General features: G+C 41.0%; 2 protein-coding genes across 3 annotated transcripts; both read right to left on the reverse strand.

Moving 5' to 3' along the window:
- Positions 1 to 490: 490 nt before the first annotated feature.
- spsb1 (splA/ryanodine receptor domain and SOCS box containing 1) lies at positions 491 to 8899 on the reverse strand. 2 transcript variants are annotated; one of them, XM_068733527.1, is made up of 3 exons: positions 8745 to 8899; positions 4398 to 5287; positions 491 to 2721 (listed from the first exon to the last, which is right to left on the reverse strand). In XM_068733527.1, exons 2-3 carry the CDS (start codon positions 5089 to 5091, stop codon positions 2594 to 2596), a joined length of 822 nt encoding a protein of 273 aa, XP_068589628.1. In that variant the 5' UTR covers positions 5092 to 5287; positions 8745 to 8899; the 3' UTR covers positions 491 to 2593. The 2 variants fall into 2 exon arrangements, with proteins under 2 accessions (XP_068589628.1, XP_068589629.1); XM_068733528.1 differs by having other exon boundaries at positions 8841 to 8897.
- Positions 8900 to 13023: 4124 nt separating this feature from the next.
- LOC137889092 (glycine N-acyltransferase-like protein 2) lies at positions 13024 to 15035 on the reverse strand. The gene is made up of 4 exons (XM_068732718.1): positions 14968 to 15035; positions 14765 to 14891; positions 13573 to 13696; positions 13024 to 13438 (listed from the first exon to the last, which is right to left on the reverse strand). The coding sequence occupies exons 1-4, from the start codon at positions 15022 to 15024 to the stop codon at positions 13024 to 13026; spliced, it is 723 nt and encodes a 240-aa protein (XP_068588819.1). The 5' UTR covers positions 15025 to 15035.
- Positions 15036 to 18312: the final 3277 nt, after the last annotated feature.

Below are 18312 nucleotides of genomic sequence, written 5' to 3' on the forward strand. Positions count from 1 at the left end.
TGGAAATCGTCCTCCGCCATCATGGAGGGTTCTCCAATCCCTTAAAGGCATCTCGCCAAGACAAGGATTGAGGAAAGAGGAAGCTTCTGGAGGAGCTGAGTGAGGAAACACTGGTGTAACCTTTGCTGAAATTTTCAGCACTCTACAAACTGCTTTTGTTTTCATAACGTGTAGTTATTTAGATGATCAAATGATTGATCCTACTCTCTGCCTTCAGTTTGTATCGTGCAATGTAAAGTTCTGTTCTAACCACATTCCTTGGTCATGTTTCATCTTGGTATAACTTTTAATCTCTTCAATGTAGACTAGACCCAATTCAACAGCTATAATGGTGACATGTTTAAAAGTACAAACAGCTGCTGATGTAAATTATTAGGCCTACCTAATCTTATATCAATAAGAACTCTTGCATTCAGCATTAATTTGCTGCACTTCATGTCATATAGATTGACAACATGAAGTGCATTTGTGTCAACATAACATATTTCACTCATATTTGTCAGTGTTTATTTGAACAGTAGTTTTCATACCAACATCTGTAATGCCTCACAAAATAAAGCAAAAGGCTATTCTATCCATCTTTATATTTCTAAATAGCAAGTGTACAAGTTGCCATGAACACCATTATGCTCATATGACAGATCATAAAATGATGCAGCTGTGCCATACATTATATTTCATTTACATAATTTTAAAATGACAACTCTGAAGCAAGGATGTCTGATCTGTTGAAAAGCACCCAATGTAGTCATTGCCAAAGTACAAGTTGTCCTGTGCCAATTGGCCTTTTTTCACAGTAAGAAAACCACAGGTGTCACTAAGACACATTACCAGGAGCCTGAAAGTGAAGCAGCTAAATGTTCTTCTGCCAGTACCAATCAACTTGAAATATACTGTATGAACTCCATCTGATGAAATTTCACTTTAGGTTAAATCTCCCATAAAAGTTCCAGGTGTTTATTCTACTGCATATAATCTCTTGAAGTCATCATTTGAAGCATTTAATGATTTAGCCTAAATATAGCAACTAATATTTTGTCCTTCCCCTGTAGCTTGTTGGCCTTTTTCAGAGTGGATTCCTGTACAATACACAATATATACTTTGAAATAAACTTTAATAGATACATACAGACAAATCTACAACAAGGTATACAAATAAAATGAAAGTTGCAATCAAAGAAAATAGGATGAAGAGGCACAGTGTGTCCACATCCAGCTGAGCACTGAATACAGACAACGTCTGCACATTTGAAAATACTAGTTAACAGGTCTATGATATGGCATTTGACAATATATTGGCAATCTGATCTTTTATTACAATTGTGCAGCACTTTGTAGATTGTCTTTTTCTCTTATTATGGTGCCCTAATTCTGAAGCTTGTGGATTCAGGCACAACGCCGCCCACCTACATAGATTTCCCCCTTTAAATGTCGTATAACACAAACACTACATCCAGAGTTCTCAGCTATGTGCCAGTGAGACCCAAGAGTAGCACGTTTTCCTTACAAAGAACCACTTCAGCGGATATTTCATTGGTTAGTTTCCATTCTCTGGCTGAATATGTGCAAACCAGTGAAATCAGCTGATGGTGAGACTGGTTGAATAATAAAAAAAAAAAAAAAAAAAAAAAAAAAAACACAAAAGAAAACAACAACACAGCACTCTTGGGCCCCGACTGCATGTTGTTGAAAACTACTGTACTACAAAAAGCAGGAGTGACAGAAAAGATATTTTTTAAAAGACGTGATTGTATTGAGAAAGATTTCCTGCAGATGCATGCTACAAATAATCACAGTGACATTAACCTTATGTTAAAATTTCTGCTGTGGATGTTCCTGTCGGATGCCTTGATGGTGAGCAATGGGGCACGCTTCCATAATCGCAGAGAAATCCGAGTACAGCGAGAAGACGGAGCTGCTCTACAGCCGCCTCACAGTGCATTCATCCACGCTGCACTACAGACTCACCACGGAGTTGTCAGCATCTCCTTTATGTGTTGTGTGAACCACAAATTTATTAAGCATCCATTTAAAAGCCATGATTTCTAAAAACAACTAGGATTTCATGTTATAATATAATTTGAGAGGACGTACAGATGTGTGTGCTGCCATCTTGTGGTCAAATGCCGGCAGTGCGTTGTGCACCAACTCTCAAAAGTTTACTTTCCATCACACAATTTTGTTGCAGCTCAACCAATAACACATCAATTTAAAAAGGGCTACGAAATAGAAATTCATAATAATAAAGTCACAGCAGAGATACCGACCACAAATGCCACATTAGCCTAAAAACTGGAAAAGGTACACCAACATGGTGACCGTCAGGGCATCGTCCGGATCAGCATGTGCATAGCGCTCAGTGATTCCTGATTTTATAAAGTTTGAGGATACGTTTGCAAAGAGTCATAAAAACAGAATAAGAAACTCAAAAAAGGTGTCCACCCACTGTCACAGAAGCATACTTGTTAAAGGCTGAGTCAGTCCAGGATGCTCGAGCAATGTTGTCAAACGGGTTCAACCCCAGAAGAATCCCAGAGAAACACGAGAAGGAGACGAGGGTGTGCCGAGCGAGTCGTTACCAGCGTCGGCGGCATCATTGGTAGAGCAGGTAGTTCTTGAGAGAGGCCGGCAGGGGCAGTCTATGGATTTCACCCAGACGGTCTCTTCCTAATGCCACCCTCACCGAACGCCTACACAGGTCCATCAGAGAAAGGGGTTCAGCTGGAGGGGGGAGACAAGAGGTGGGTAGGGGTGAGGAGAAGCATGTTTCAAGTGTTAGCTGAATCTCATTTCAGGAGTGTGTTAATTAATGTCGCGCCTTAACTAAAGGGGCGGTGTCTAATGTCTCAGACACCAGCTTAAATAAAGTGAACACAGTGGGGTAGTGACCGGAAATAAAATGGGAATGGAACAGTATCACAACCGTTATCCTCTATTGCCATGAAGATCACAACAAGAGGGTTTGTCGGCCATAACGTAGTTTTTGTGCAAAATACAAATTAACCGAGATTCACAAATCATTTACGAGAAATGTTGTTGCCTCCGGCCAATTTGATATTCAACATTTAAGCTGTTTTGTGCTTTCAAGTATAGGATAAGAATTCTTAATAAACTCCTAATAAATGAAGATGTCCAACAGAAGAAGGCTATTCAAGGAGGAACTTCACACAGATGTGAAATCCACTCTCAAGTAATGAAATGGACCAACATTCCAGGAGGTGGTGTTAACACAACTGGATGCTGCTGTGGATCTCTCCCTCTTTAGTGTGTGTACTAGAGAAATCAAACTAGAAAAAATCTAATTCAGCAAATGTCTGTTTTGTAGCTTTCATAGATTACAAGGTAGATTAACACATCAGGTAGTTTTCTCTCCAGTAATGCCTATAACTTCTAAAAATAAATGACATTCATATGAATTGATTGAATTCAACCCTTTGACAAAGAATATTTCTTCTTTTGTGACTGCTTGTCAGAAAACAATTTCCGTGATGGAAATTTAGGGTTGGGCATCTTGAAAAATTTCCATTGCAGTGCAATATCCGAGTTTCAGTATCTATACTTTTTTTTGGAAACCTTACTTGCTGCATATTCTTTAGCTGCAGTGCCAACACTGCATACTGAATCAAACTGCCTTTGACATTACCATATTTCCCCTTTCCACACCCGACAGTAAGAGGAATGTCCAATCAAATTGAAGCAGGCTTTTATGTATATCATTGCATCTGTAGTGCTTGTTTTCCACAGGCCTAAACTAGGTCGCGGGATCTGAGCTGAACATAAAAATCTAATGAGCACACAGCACTTGGGACATGGGGGTAGTACAGCATGTTTTGTTAAGAACATACGTTTCCTCATTTAAAGCTCATGACCCTTTCACCGTCATTTAAATGATTTAAAAATGTCTTTGTACGTAAAGATTAAGGACCCCTGGGTGTCTTTAAAGTCATAAGCACTGACATCTATAATGGAGGCGCCACAGCCTAGTTTAAAAACAAAGTACAGTTAATGAGTTAGAAAGAATTACAAGTAAATACGTCAATCTAGGGGAGCTTACAGTGAGATACCTCTTCTCTGTTAACTCAGAAACATTCACATATGAGAAAAGGTAATTCATGGACTTTGTTAAATATTAATTTACATGCATTCTGGACTGCAAAGCAAGAATACAAATATGTCACATTATCACAGGTAGTGATTTACATAATAGCTGGAGAAGCCACCATACTGATGCACGTCAGCTCTACAGTAACTGTCTGCAGGAATATGTCCTGCTACTGTCCCACCTTTGTTTATTGCATTAATAAAAGCTGCCACTGGTTGAGTAAGAGCTGGACACAAGACGTCAAGGCTGAAAAGAGTAACAGAATATTTTAAAAACATTTGAAGTTTGTACTTACGATCAAGTCCATTTATGTACCGGATTCTTATTTCACAGTGTCCCCACACGGCGCTCACCACAGGGTACAACTTCCTGCCCTTAAGTCCTCTGAACGCCACCCCTAGATAATGTCCGTCCACTATGTAACCCAGAGTCCCCTCGTCCATGTCCAGCACTACTAAAAGGGAGTCTGGTATTATGAAGGTGTCGTCTGGCTCCAGAAAGGCCGGGTAGGTTTTTCCTGGGTGGTTCTTGCCATCGTGGTAGAGTTTACTCCTGCACAGGTCCCAGCCCCAGGACTCGGCATTGCTGCCCACCAGAGCCGTGTAGCCCACGGAGTGTAGCGGGGCGTCACTCGAAGCCACTCCGACCACGGCGTGCGTGCCCCTCTGGCGCATGGCCCAGCTGATCTCCCACACATGCAGTCCCCTCGTGTAGCCGACACGCCCCCTGATGGCGTCCGTGCTCTGCGCCACAGGATGCCTGTGAAACACCAACTTGTTGTCATCCTTGACGAAGATGTTCAGGGAGCGGTCGTCGTTGTTCCACGAGTGCTGGACCTGGACGTCCACCCCGGCAGGCGGCATGTCCAGCAGCAGGTCCAGTCGAGACGGCTTGGTGTGACTCAGGGCCTGGAGCTCCAGCTTCAGGGGACTGAACGCTGGATCCCGCATATCAATGGTTTTAATGCCACCTGGGACTTTTTGCCCCATGCTCTGGGTGGGTATAGCAGCTCCCTCTTCCTCCTCCTCTTCCTCCCCCCACCTCCTCAAAGACTTAATGGGGGGAGTAATCAGCCTCAGAGCCTCTCATCCACTGTGCTCCTGCAACCCAAGTAGCAGTTTGTTGTTTCCTCTTGTCACGAGCTGCAGACAGCGACGGTCACACCAGGTGTTGTTCAAAGCCGACCTGGAGAGATTAGAAGAGATGACAGCAGATAAGACAAACAAGTTAATGTTTAATCTATCTTGGCAAATTATTTTTGAATCAGGAAGCAATAAATGCAGATCCTTCAAAACAATGGCACACTCAACATAAGGGAGTGCATCCTCATCAGGCCCTTTGATTGGGACAGAACTGTACATCTGCTGCAATTACATCATACTGCATTTATTGAAAATGTCACAGTGCATGTTCACATTTACTGGTAAATGCACTGGTTTAACTAGATTCATTCATCAGTGGACAACGATGGATATTAGCTGCAGGGCTATTAAGCAGCCTCAAAGGTGGCTTTGTTTTCATGGATGTTTGGTGTATAAAACAAAGGCAGCAGTTTCTGGCAGTGAAATCTGAGATGTACACCTAAATACCAACATTTACACTGATAACATCATCATTACACAACAGGAAGAAATCATTTATCTGCTGACCACGGCACAGATGCACTATCAGTGTGACATGTTGTCTCACTGATAGTTGATCTAAGTTGATCTAAAGTCTGAAGCAGCCAGATTGTCTGGACTTGTATGACCTACCAGTTGAGTTCACTATCATGTTGAGCCAACCAAGACCAACCGGTTTCTGCCACTCAAGTCATAAAAATATCTGCTATTGATTGAAACGATTATGTATAGTGGATTGGACTGCAGAGGATAGACTGGCATAATTAATCACAACATCTGATTGATTTGATGTAACAAATTCAATTTGCACGATTAGAATTTCACAAATGTGCACATGTAGACAAGACATGTTGAATAATCCACTAGTTATAATCTTAGGACAACTGCAGACCTACAAGAGACCATAAACATGTCATTGACAAATTTTCATTTAAATGTACATGAGCTATAGATCCAGCAGCTGTACAATACCTAGATCCATCAGTTAGTACACACTGTCTGGTAAAAGATGAACATGCTACATTGATATTAATATTCTCATCATCAGCTTCTACATCATTTAGAAAACAACTTCCATTTATTGTCAAGAGCTCTACAAGCCAAAATGGTAAACAACCATTTTATTCTGTGCTCTTTTTCCTCAGTGACTCATTTAGGATTAGAGCGACACAAACATGAAAAAGAAAGAAAACAAAAACATTAAAACCTGATTTGATTAGTTGTCCTCAATTTTACACATTACTTCCAACTTCTCTTGATAAATCAAGAGTCAATCCTAGAATTTGTGATAACATGATGTCTCCAATCAGCACCAGTTATCAAGCAGCTACAACATAAAGTGCTTGCCATCCTGACAGAATGGACCACTTAAGACTTTTTAACCACACCCCCACACCAAATAGTGTTGGTTTCTCAAAAGCTAATGGACATGAAAAGCCCACAAGAGTAGATCCCATGCCCTCGATTGGCTGACATGTTACTCAGCTACTATTCCCACAATATCCAAAAATAGGAGAGAAAAAAAAAAAACTCCAGCCATTTCTTATTATATGGTTGTCTAGTCGGAGGGCAACCGGAAAAGCAGTAATAAAACATCTGGCTTAAAAAGTTTTTTTTTTTTTTTTTTTTTTTTTAAATGTTCTGTTGAGGGAGACACCGAGACCGGAGCTCTTTTGAGGCAGGAACAATAAAGGCCTGTTGAATACCTGCTGTGCTTTACTTCACCGCCTCCATTACAATAGACACACAGCTTTCATGGGGCACTTCTTGTGGAGCCTGAATCCAAATGTTTAACAACCTCTTATAGCTGTTATTTACACTTCATTTGAAACTTTAAACCCAGCTTGAATGCCAGTGGGACTACTTCAGGTCACCAGTCAGGCCCTTGTTTTATGGTGACCTGTGACTACATGCTGCTCTTTGGTCTTCGTACTTTCTGTGTTGCAGCTCAGCTGAAGGGAGCATTGTGTAATGTGGAAAACTGTGTTGCTGGGGAAGGCCACTCTAATTGAATTGTAGACAAGAGTTCATTGAGAAGTGCTTTGGCTCTTCTTTTAATGCAAGTAAACAACCATTTAAATGGGTCATGTCTCTACAGTGATTGGAAAACAGGAGGGAAGAAAAAGCAAGCAGCGGGTGGCCAGCATCTGAATGTAAACAATCTCTTTTTCAATGACTGTCCAACATTCAGGGAGAGGGAAACATGTTAATTTGAACTTTTTTTTTGTACTTTGAGCCAGGAGGTTTACCCTTCCTCTCACTATAGCAAAGACCCAGCTCACAATGCACAAAACATGCTCAAGTAAATCAAAACTAACAGAACAATAAGGTCTTCCCACATTTACCACAGACTTCAAAACAAACATAGCCATTAGTAGTATAATAGGTGGCTTGTGGAGGGATATATTTGGGCTAGGGTCCTGGCCTGGCCTGGTTGGGGGTTCCTGGGCCCCTGGTTTGGGTTAGCAGCTTATTAAAATGCAGGAGGAAGGGCTTGCTGGATTTGCTGAGCCAAGGAAACACTTGTCTCTATTGTAAGACCCAATTTAGACCGGGCCCACCTGAACTTAAGCCCTGGCTTGTTTGTTGACCTGCTGAGTGTACAAAGCTCAAGGTTTACCAAAGACAAAGTCATCCATTGTACAAAGCTGTTATTTAGAAAACTGTTAGAGAATATAATATGTTCTATGTCCTATAAAGAAATTCAAACAATGAGGTATGAAATGGGATTAGCTGACACTTTGTGTTCAGTTATGAACAGGTCATTTTGGAGGGTGTAGTTTATAGTGCTACTGAACTGGAATTAATTTACTCAGATGTGTTTCTAATATTTGGTATAGACTGATATAAATTGGTTGGACAATGCACAATAATATCAATGAGGATATATAAAATATCTGAAAAACAAAAAAACAATAGTACCAAGAACTACAGCCTCCAGAATGACCATAAAATTGAATCAGCACCATAACCAGTCTTACAGTAACCTTAATGGACGTTGACATGTAGTGTCTGTTGTTTAAATGTCACACCTCAAACTTTTACCTGAGTGGTTAGGCCTTCTGGACGAGTTAACCCACAGCAGCTTGTCACGCTAGCTAACGTAAAAGCAGTCTATACTTCTGAGCTCGAGGGCCAGGTAGCCGTGTGCATAAGGGACGTCCACGCGCAACTACAGCCAAGAGCAGCGCGTGCATCAAACGTTGATGAGGAATATTGCTTCTGTTCGACCGCGTTCGAAACGTTTGTTACACAACAAGCAGCACAACCCGTGTTAGCATAAACAGCACCACAACATGGCTAATGTTAATGAGGCGCGAGGAAACACAACGACTCGTTACTCATTCGAAACCGGTCGTTTGGGGGAAACGACAACCCGTAGCGCGTGTTGTTTTTGATACAAAAGTATGTAAATATGATGTAAAGAGACATCAGAAAGCGAAACAAGCGCCTCTGCGGCCACCATATGAGAAGAAAACAAGGAGAGCGGAGAGAAGGGGGTGAAAAGCAACACCGCTAACCTTGTTAAAGTTAGGGAACAACAGAGAGGACGAGACAGGCTTCAGAGGCTTCTCCTAGTTACTCCATCGTAGTTTTCCGTTTCCTTGTAGTCTTACCTTTTACCATTTCAAGCAGCACATGAATTAGCTGAAATGATGATGGCTGCTCTGTACTATCTCTCGCATCACGTGATAAAATGCTCCCAGCTGCTCTGCTAGATTAGGACCTCCCTTCTAACGGTACTGAGGGAAGTTAGCTTTATGTTGGTACTGCAGTTTATGCGGTTGCTGTGTTTTAGTTTGTAAACGTTGTAAATGTATTCATGAAACAAAAAAACACATATAGCTGTATTTTTATTGCATAATTCTGAACATTTTAAGATTTTTTTATTTTTCAAATTCACAAACACTTTCAATTCAAAATGACTCACTCTATATCTCATATATTATATCATTTAGTCCTTTTAGAAAATTAGTTTTTGCGTCCTTTTTTCTCAAAACCTTTCATGTTTTCTTAAGTGGTTCCATTATCCTAAAACACATTGTGGCAGCTAAGTGGTTATATTGATAATAACGATACGAATAAAAACCATAGCACCACGAATAATGCTGTAATCAATACTAATGTATTGTTGTTACAAAATCAACTGACTGTAACAAAAAAATGCTCATGTTCAGAAAGTATTAAATGACTAGATACGTTTATATTCATGTTTTTTAAAAGATATATACATACAAACACGCACATGAAAAAGTTGTCTTCACAGCTTTAATTCATACTGAAATTAGTTATTTAATTTAGAATAGATTTAGGTTGTAGCTACATTATATCCAAACCTTAACCCAATTGTAATATCACGTACTGTAAAAAAGATAGATGGATAAAGACCAAATTTAACCCACCTAGTCTTGGCATATATTGCATAAAAACAGAAACTAAAGGTAAAATCCTATTTTCCATTTAAGTGCCTCTATCAAATATAAAACTGACTTCAGTCCAGTGCATCACCAGCACAGATTCTTTCAATGTGTAACCTAAACTGCCGATTACACTGAGCTGACATGCTGAACAAGTCAGGTAGGACATCACAAAACCACTGTTCATTCACGTCTTTGTTACTTTGACAATTAGGCAAAACGTGTTACATTAATTTGTAGTGAAACTATTAAAAGCTGCACTGAGTTTACACTTAGTCCGTGGTACTCTCTGTTGGGCTGTGCTTGGTATCTCTAGGGCTATGCCAAAAAAAAAAATAGAATATTTCTGTTTTCCTCAGTACTTCTGTTCTCCTTAAATTTATTCTTGGAAATAATTAAGCTATAATTGACTGTCCTAAGGGAATGCATGTGATGTGTGATGGTGAAAGTAGCCATTATTGATAATTCACACTGCAGTCTGTCTCACACACACACACACACACACACACACACACACACACACACACACACACACACACACACACACACACACACACACACACACCATATGACCAGCTTCAGCAGGGGCATGACACAATCAACAGCACCAGTGAACCATGATTGCTCACACAATGACACACTGGTGCACTTTGTTGTGCAACTTGACCTCCAGGCCATTCAGTCCCTTTGCTAACACGGTTCTCAAAAAAAGCAGAGTGACGTTAAGACGAGTGAAAATCCTAAACGTCAGTTACTGCTGCTTAGTGAGTCCAAATCATAGTCCACTGACTTGACACACTGACCCCAGGGGAATGTCAAGTATGGTGACTGACAAGGACAAAGCACCCAGCACACAACCTTCATGTGCCACACAAGTGATGCGGTCACTTCTAATCTCTCAAGCAAACATCTTCAGTAACAGTGGCCCCTTTACAACAACACAGTTCATTCATAAATGGGAATGGAGCCAAGCAGTCATTTCTTCCTGGAAAAAGCGACCCCAGTAAACAACATTAACGTTTAATTTTTGGTTTGTGTACCAAACACTAACAACTATGAAATCCCTTTTAGAATGTCCTCTAAATCTGCAGCCCTGTGTGAGTCGCAGCATTACATGCACCACATTTCACCTGAGTGTCGGGAAATATTAGGACACTGTTGCCATCTAGTGGTTTCTCTGGAATAAACACCTTCTTGAGATATAGAGCCTCACATTAGATTATTAAATCAGTCCGCATAAAGCTCTACTTCATTCCTTTACTACTCATTCAGAATAACATTCCCTGCAAAATCATACAACTTGTATGTGATGGCATACATGCTCATCAGTGCATGGTTGACTAGTGAATGAACATCCTCACGTCCTTAACTTCAGCTCTCGTGCAGATTTTCCCATTTCTCTGTGACAAGTACTGGGACTAATAGGACATTTAAAATGACCTTATTTGTCCACTGCGTGAGGCGTCTGAAGGTAATATGGCTCGTTTTACATCCTTGGTGAGGAACATAGCTTGGAGGCTTGAATTACCTTCCCCTCAGCTTGTCTCGCGGTGAAAATCACATTTTCTCATGCAGTGGTGGTGCAATGTGCTGAGCTTGGGGATATCTTAGGCCCCCCTCCACAGTTGAGGAGGGGAGCATAGACATGCTTACTGCCTCCCTTTTAGAAACCATCATTTCAGCAGGATCGATAGTCCGTCCCACTCCACGGCTGGCAGAGTGCACCGCTTCTGTATGGGGGGTTGGGATGGATGGTGTTGGTGGGGGGTTATGTGTGGACAGCTGCACCAAGGCAAGTCCGAGCAGCACTCGCAGCCAAGGAGAATGATCGCATGCTGCGTCAGACACTCACTTGCACTGGGATGCAGTTTCTGAGAAGGGCCAGTGGGTGGATGCTGTCCTCAAGTGATGGTTACAGTTGCAGGAAACATACTGATGAAGTCACAGAGCTAGTTCAGTCGTCAGGTAATTCACATTCTCACAAATCTGCGTTGAGATGAGTAAATATCTGTAACCGATGCAGTTTGCATAAAACTCTTGTGGGGCCTTTTTTTTAAAAATCGTTCTACACCTCTTTGACTGTATTGGAGGTTGAGCTCTCAAACAGATACATGCTGTAGGTGAGAAGACCTTTCAGATTGCAGTATGTGGCTTGCAATATAAGACCTGTGCAGTCCAGCTTTGTAAAATCTTTTGACAAGATAAAATGAATCTTCAGTTATTAGAGTAGTGTGCATGAACAGTACGGTTTAGAAATGTATTCACTCTGGGAATACTCACCTCTTGTAATTATTTTTTTTAACCTTTACACAAACTGTTTATCACACAACTAAACATAATTTTTTTATCACTATTTTCTCAATAATCATTTTATCATTTAGTCTCTAAAATGTCATAAAATAATAAAAAGGTCTGTTACAGTTCCTCAGAGACATAGGTGACAAATTCAAATATCGTGTTTTATCAAACTAACAGTCCAAAACCACACGAAATAATACAATTTTAAAAAGATATAAAAATAGAGATATGCTTTTTTGTTATCAAAATAGTTGTCAATTTTATTAATCGATTTATTGTTTCAGCTTTATTGACATGCAGTTATATTTCATAATATTCCGAAATTAAAAAACAATCATTATTTTAAGTATTAAAAGTATATAATATGGCAATTTGTGCAACTTGTTTACAGTACAGATTGACATTTCTATAAAGCAGCAGCACAAAAAACTGTACAGGCTTGTGTTTCCTCACTCTTTTCGCCATGTCTTTGTATGTGCACTCGTCAGCAAGCATGTATTTAGAGTGTGCTGTGTTTGTGTGACCCTGAGAAGAGCGCTTGAAGGTTTAGAGAAAGGAAAGGGTGTCAGTTTAAAGAGGTGCACCACTGCGGGGCAGGGGGATGTGGATGGGACAGGATGTGTGGTGCAGTACGAGCATCCCCTCTGCTCAAGATCGCTGCTCATTTGTCAAGTGGCCTGCAGACTTGAGTGGTGCATTGCTGCTAAAACACAAAGAGGCAATCGGCAGTGGAACGGCTCACCTCCGGCGGAGGGGGTCCCAGGTGGACGGGAGCCTCCTTGGGTGATCTGTAGATTAAGGGGTCTTTTCTTCAGCGCACGCCAGAGGGTCAAACGGAAGTTTTGTTTTGTCCTTACAGAATTATTTCATATTGAGGGACATTTTTACAATGAATAAAAAAAATCCACCCTTAAGCCATAGAAAATGTTATTTTTGAGTTTGTTCTACTTGCAGCTCGCTGTCAGAAATTGAATAAACTCTCTGAAGCACAGCAGTACTGCAGGGAAATCTATTGTTACATTTTCCATTTTTACAATAAAACCTCACTTTTTTCAGATGTTATTGTCGTTTGGCTCCCTCAGACTCAGACTCTGTCCTTGCAAATTAGCAGCATTGAGATCTCCTCCGCACCGGGACAAGCGGAGAAGCCGAGTGAGGTCACGGCATTAATAGTGGCCTGGTTCTGCTGGTTGACGTGGCAGTAGATGGGCAGACCCACAGAGCTCATCCTGCGGATCAGAGCCAGAGACAGAGCCAGGAGGTGACCGGCCCTTCTGAACTCTGGTAGGGTGAAGGCCATCCTCAGCTCACACAGCTCGTCAGACAGCATCCACAACATGGGTTGGCCCTTCTCGTCCGTCACACAGTGGTTTGGCAGATGGCGGATACAGGCTCTCACGTGGTTCAGGCTCTCCTGGCTGCCTCCACAAGGCAAGTGTGTGTCAACGAGCTCTGCGTGGGACTCATCCAGAATGGAAATTGGCAGCGGCAACACCTTCCTGGTTCGGCAGAAAAGAATATGAACTGCAAAATATGAAGATGAATCAAGGAAATGCATATCATAAATTCTATAGCTGCAAAATATAAAGGAGCTGCCTGGAACTGAGGTCATGAACACATTTCAGAAACTCACTCTTGCCAGTCCATAGTCTCCGGGCTGTGGCAGATGAAGGTGTTATAACCCCCATATTCTGTAATATCAAGCCCACTGAGAGAGGCGAGTTCTTTGATGAGATGACAATGTGAGCTTGGTATACCTTTCAGAGACACAGAAGCAAAGGGATGATTTGTTTTAACTTACCTTCATCATCAACTCAGTAGTTGTACCATACAGAATACCAATCTGATGCCAGAGCTCCCCTTCTCCACATTTCAAATCTGCATATCACACTGCATGGAACTCATTAGAATACATTTTCTAGAAGGTAACGGCGGTCGAACGACTAAAAGACTTTAACTCATAGCAGAGACGCAAAGATGGTATTGTATTGTATTTAGTACAGATCAATTGTGACACCTGATCCGCTTAATAAGTATCAGTATCTGTGCCAATATTATTCCAGCATATCAGACCGGTGCGTCCTTAATCATGGCAAACAAAATTTCATATTACATAACCATCTGAATGGGAAAAAAAAACATATTGTGTAGTTGTTGCTTAGAAATACGTTGTTGTATTTGCTCTGATATTAAAACTGTGTTGCATTATATTGACTCAATAAGTTAATACCTTAATGGACAGACTGCAGTGACAAAGCATTTACTATTTGCAAGCCCAAACACAAATAGGCTTGATAATAAAAAAGGCTAAATAGTGTAACATTCCACGTTTAAGTTTAAAGAATAAGGCTGGTGATATTTTATACGTTTCTTATTGTCAACAGCTTCCATTAAAGACCATAACCAAGTTTTAATAAAAAGTATTGTATCAAAAGACTAATATATCTTAGTGACAAGTTCCTTCTGTACAATGAACAGAGCTACTGTTGTTCATTTAGAGTTGACCCCACAAACAAAAATGCTCATTAGCACACCGAGTGTGTATTAATCCATTGGTGAAAATAGTTCTCAACAAAAGCACAACTTACTCCTGTTTTAGTAACGTTTGCTAAAAAGCTACACTGCCCAGCTGTTTTAGGAAATCACTGAGCCTTTTTTTTAATTAAAGTATATATTTGTGAACTATCTGTAAAGATTTATGTCTTTGCTAGCATTTAATGGGTTTGGGTCTGAGTGCCACAGATAGGCTGGGTAACTCAAAGTACAAAGAAACAAACTCACAACCACTGCATTGTTGGTTTCCATTCTTCATTCTGCCACACTACCTCTGAATATGAGTCCATTCCTCCAGTGTACAACTCTCTCATTAAGCAGCAGACTTCTCAGACTTCCCGAGTTCTTGGTGAAGACGGCGCAGATGTCAGGAATCGTCCCGGAGCTGCTGCTGAAATGCTTCACGGGCAGATATAGACGTCAACGGGCCACTCTGGAGGAGCCTACTAGTTATCTTTGTCCCTCTGTGCCATACCTGTTTTTGACGGTAACAAATGGCAGAAGTGAATGTAGGCCAGGAGTCAACACACATCTCCAGATGACACGGATTGTTGTGGAGGATATGCAACACTCCTCCAAGAACCTGGAATGCAGAACACAATGCAGCAGGGAGGAGACCGAAATAGCGAGCTGCTAGCCATCTATGCAGATGAAAATGGCACAAATAACACTGGAAACTACATTCAGTAGAATGGCACATTTTCTATTAAACACAATATTGATTCCTGGCTCACAATTACACATATTTATGTTTCTTAAGAAAAAAAAGCAGCATTACAGTGATGGACTGTGGCAGTTCCCTGTAAAGGATATTTTTCATCAAATTGAGATCCTTGAGTGCTTTCAAGATGATCATTTTGTTTTGTTTTTCAGTGTAAACCTAGAATTTGTCCGACGTAAAGAAAAGAATGCCATTCAGCCTTGAAACTTAATATTTACAGGTGTAATTTAGCTGGTTTACAGCTTAATGGCATCTACATATACTACCACAGATAAGATGAACCCAAAGTCCAAAGTATTTATTCAAAATGTGCACATTTAACTGCAGCCAACTTAAATACATAAAATGCTGAGGAGAAATCCAGACAAAAACACAACACACAGAACAAATTTTTTTTAAGGTTTATCTTGAAATATTACTTAGGAATGCTTGAAATTGATATTCTACGTCTGTGAAGGCCTAATCAAGGCTGCAGTCTCGCTGAGTAAAAGCTGATCGGTGCGTTCTGCTTTGCCTCAACACCGCTGTAGAGAGCAAACTGGCTGTTGCTGACACCGACAGCTGACGGAGTGGCTGCTCATTCACCACAACAGAGCAGCCAGCTGTCAGAAGTTCACTCACCATAGTGTCAATCCATTATAGATCTTTTACAACTGTTTATTTCATACTGGAGGAGAAACGGATGACTCCTCGCACTTTACACGTTTCACATATCTAGCTCTGCCTCTCAAAACAGGATCTTTAAAATTATGGTGTGAAATATCAGGAGGGATACTTTAATAAAATGGAGAACAGTGTTTCCATGTCAGTGAAATAAATGATGTCTGGGATAATTCATCTTGTATCAATTCACAAATCTGAATGTTAAACAGCTTTTGCGCTTACAGTCATCTCTGTACAGCCACATTTGATCTGTTCTGCTGTTGTGTCTTTTTCACTCCACTTGGCCTCAGGAGGAATCTGCTCCGCTTTACAAAATGAGATCAACTAAGAAGCACTGGTGCAGTGAAACACACCACACACACCTACTCCAACAAAACCAGATCCCATCATTCAGTCGATCTCTGTGCCAGACTGGCTGAAGTGACCCGAGGGAGAAAGATTTTTGTGAAGTTAATTCATTGCTAGCTAGCCTCAATTACCTCCTCTGACTCTATCTTCCATTGTTAATGTCAGGTTTCCCCTGAGAATATCCTTTATAACCACATAATCATTTATGGGCACCAAAATCCTTTTATTATTTTACATCTTGTCAGATTCCCCAGAAATAAATTCTGCAATGCCGTACACCCAAAAGAGAGAGAGAAGAAAACCTCCTCAGCACGGCTTTTAAGTCTACCATTTCAAAAGACCCAGGAGTCAGTCGTCAGTCAAAGCAATTCTCCTCCTTGACTGAGGACTATTGAGAATTAGTCTGAATTGATGTGTAAACCAAGCAAGCTGCTGAGCTTGTGAATCAATGTGTCTATTATCTTTTTCTGGGCAGATCAATGGGCTGAGGAATGGGCTGCGAATGGCAAAAAAAAGGACCAAAAAAAAAAAAAAAGACTGAAACTCAGCCGATGGTCTGACTCGACTCCATTACCTGCATGTGTAAAGACTGTCCATATTTGCTATTTTTAAAAATTTCCTTCAGATGAGCATTATGTAAGCTATGTTTGTTATGGCTCATGTCTGATAAACTAATGAGGTTGGCCTGCTATGATCCCAGACACAACAAAAAAACAATCATCTATTTAGGTAAACATTTCCTATCAACTGCAAAAAAATGCTATGCGGTTTTCCCAGAGCTCAATGTGAATCATGAACATGAGAGAGTCGTGTATATACACATTCAACGAACCACAAAGATGACTCAACTCCAAACTTCTACATTCATACGATCTATGAGCCCTAACACACATTTACACACTCTGCCCTTGGCTGGGCTAACCAGAGAGAATATTAAGAAGAGTGCGGAGCCAGAGGCGATGAGGTGACAGTATAGCCAGGTAAAGCATAGGGAGGTAATCTAATAGGACATGTAAAAGTGCCCCTCCTCATGGCTTATTCATCACAGGGGATGCCATTACTGAGAATGGCGTTGGCTATGTGAGGGATATGCTGGCGGGAGCATTTTCCCCCGGTGTCACGGAGTACAGAGGAGAGAACAGATGCCGGGAGGCTCGGCAGACTGATGCAGCAGCAGCAGCACTGCATGCAGATCGTACATGCAGGGAACGAGGTTTCGCTCTCAGCTGATGGATAATTTGCATGATGCATACCTATGATTAATACCGACACTAACCGATATGGACAGCCTCATGCAGCTGATCCCCGATAGTCAGAGATGTTCCATTATACGAGCTTTGCTGCTTCAGCAATCTGTTCCAGCAGTGGCGTATCTTATAAGGGCAGATATACAAGCTAATAAGGGAGAAAAGCCTTGATATATAAAACACAGACTCTAATGGGCTTAAAATAGGGAAAGCACACACCTTGACTTAATGGATTCAGGGTTAATATGAGATACATGCAGATCTTAATTTTGCACCAGAGGATGAAAGATCACAGGGTTCAACTGGGGGCAGAACAAAGTCAGGAAAAAAAAGCCTTGCTCCTGCAGTGGGAAACAGAGAGCGCTGCACTGCTGCAGAGGCTGATACCTAAAGCACATTTATAATGAAGTCACCATTATCCATACAAAGCCCATGCAGCGCAGCGCAAATGTCATCACTGAAAGCCGGGAAGGGTACTACCAAGTGCGTTTTTTGTGAAGTAAAGACATTGCAGAAAGAGAAGCTCAACCTTATTGGCTGACTAAATGATGGATGATCTCACTCTCACAGAGCTGGGCAACGCGCAAAAGACAAATTTGGTTGGTCAAGATATTTCTATATTTTAGCGCACTGCAGAATAGCACCAGTAGAGCAGTGCACCTTGGGTAGTGAAAGGCAGGTAATAGGGATTGCAGATTAAGGACATTTCACTTCACTGAAGGGGATTTTGTACCTTTGGGAATTGTGAAACTTTGAGCAAGTGTTGAGATAGCAGCTTTTAGATGGCGACATTCACTAACCGATTGCAAGATTTTTTTTGCTCATTTGTCAAAATGCATGG

Source organism: Cebidichthys violaceus, unplaced genomic scaffold (assembly GCF_023349555.1).
Source record: "Cebidichthys violaceus isolate CVI_PGR_0920_01 unplaced genomic scaffold, fCebVio1.0.p SCAF_6, whole genome shotgun sequence".
Classification (NCBI taxonomy): domain Eukaryota; kingdom Metazoa; phylum Chordata; class Actinopteri; order Perciformes; family Stichaeidae; genus Cebidichthys; species Cebidichthys violaceus.

Excerpts from the sequence above, each read along its gene's own strand:
- spsb1 (XM_068733527.1), bottom strand. The coding sequence starts at position 5,091 with ATGGGGCAAAAAGTCCCAGGTGGCATTAAAACCATTGATATGCGGGAT. Across the intron at positions 2,722-4,397 it reads GTACATAAATGGACTTGATC|CTGAACCCCTTTCTCTGATG; the intron begins GTAAGTACAAAC and ends TCCCCCCTCCAG.
- LOC137889092 (XM_068732718.1), bottom strand. The coding sequence starts at position 15,024 with ATGTGTGTTGACTCCTGGCCTACATTCACTTCTGCCATTTGTTACCGT. Across the intron at positions 14,892-14,967 it reads TTTGTTACCGTCAAAAACAG|CATTTCAGCAGCAGCTCCGG; the intron begins GTATGGCACAGA and ends CTGCCCGTGAAG. Across the intron at positions 13,697-14,764 it reads GAATGGACTCATATTCAGAG|GTATACCAAGCTCACATTGT; the intron begins GTAGTGTGGCAG and ends TGTCTCTGAAAG.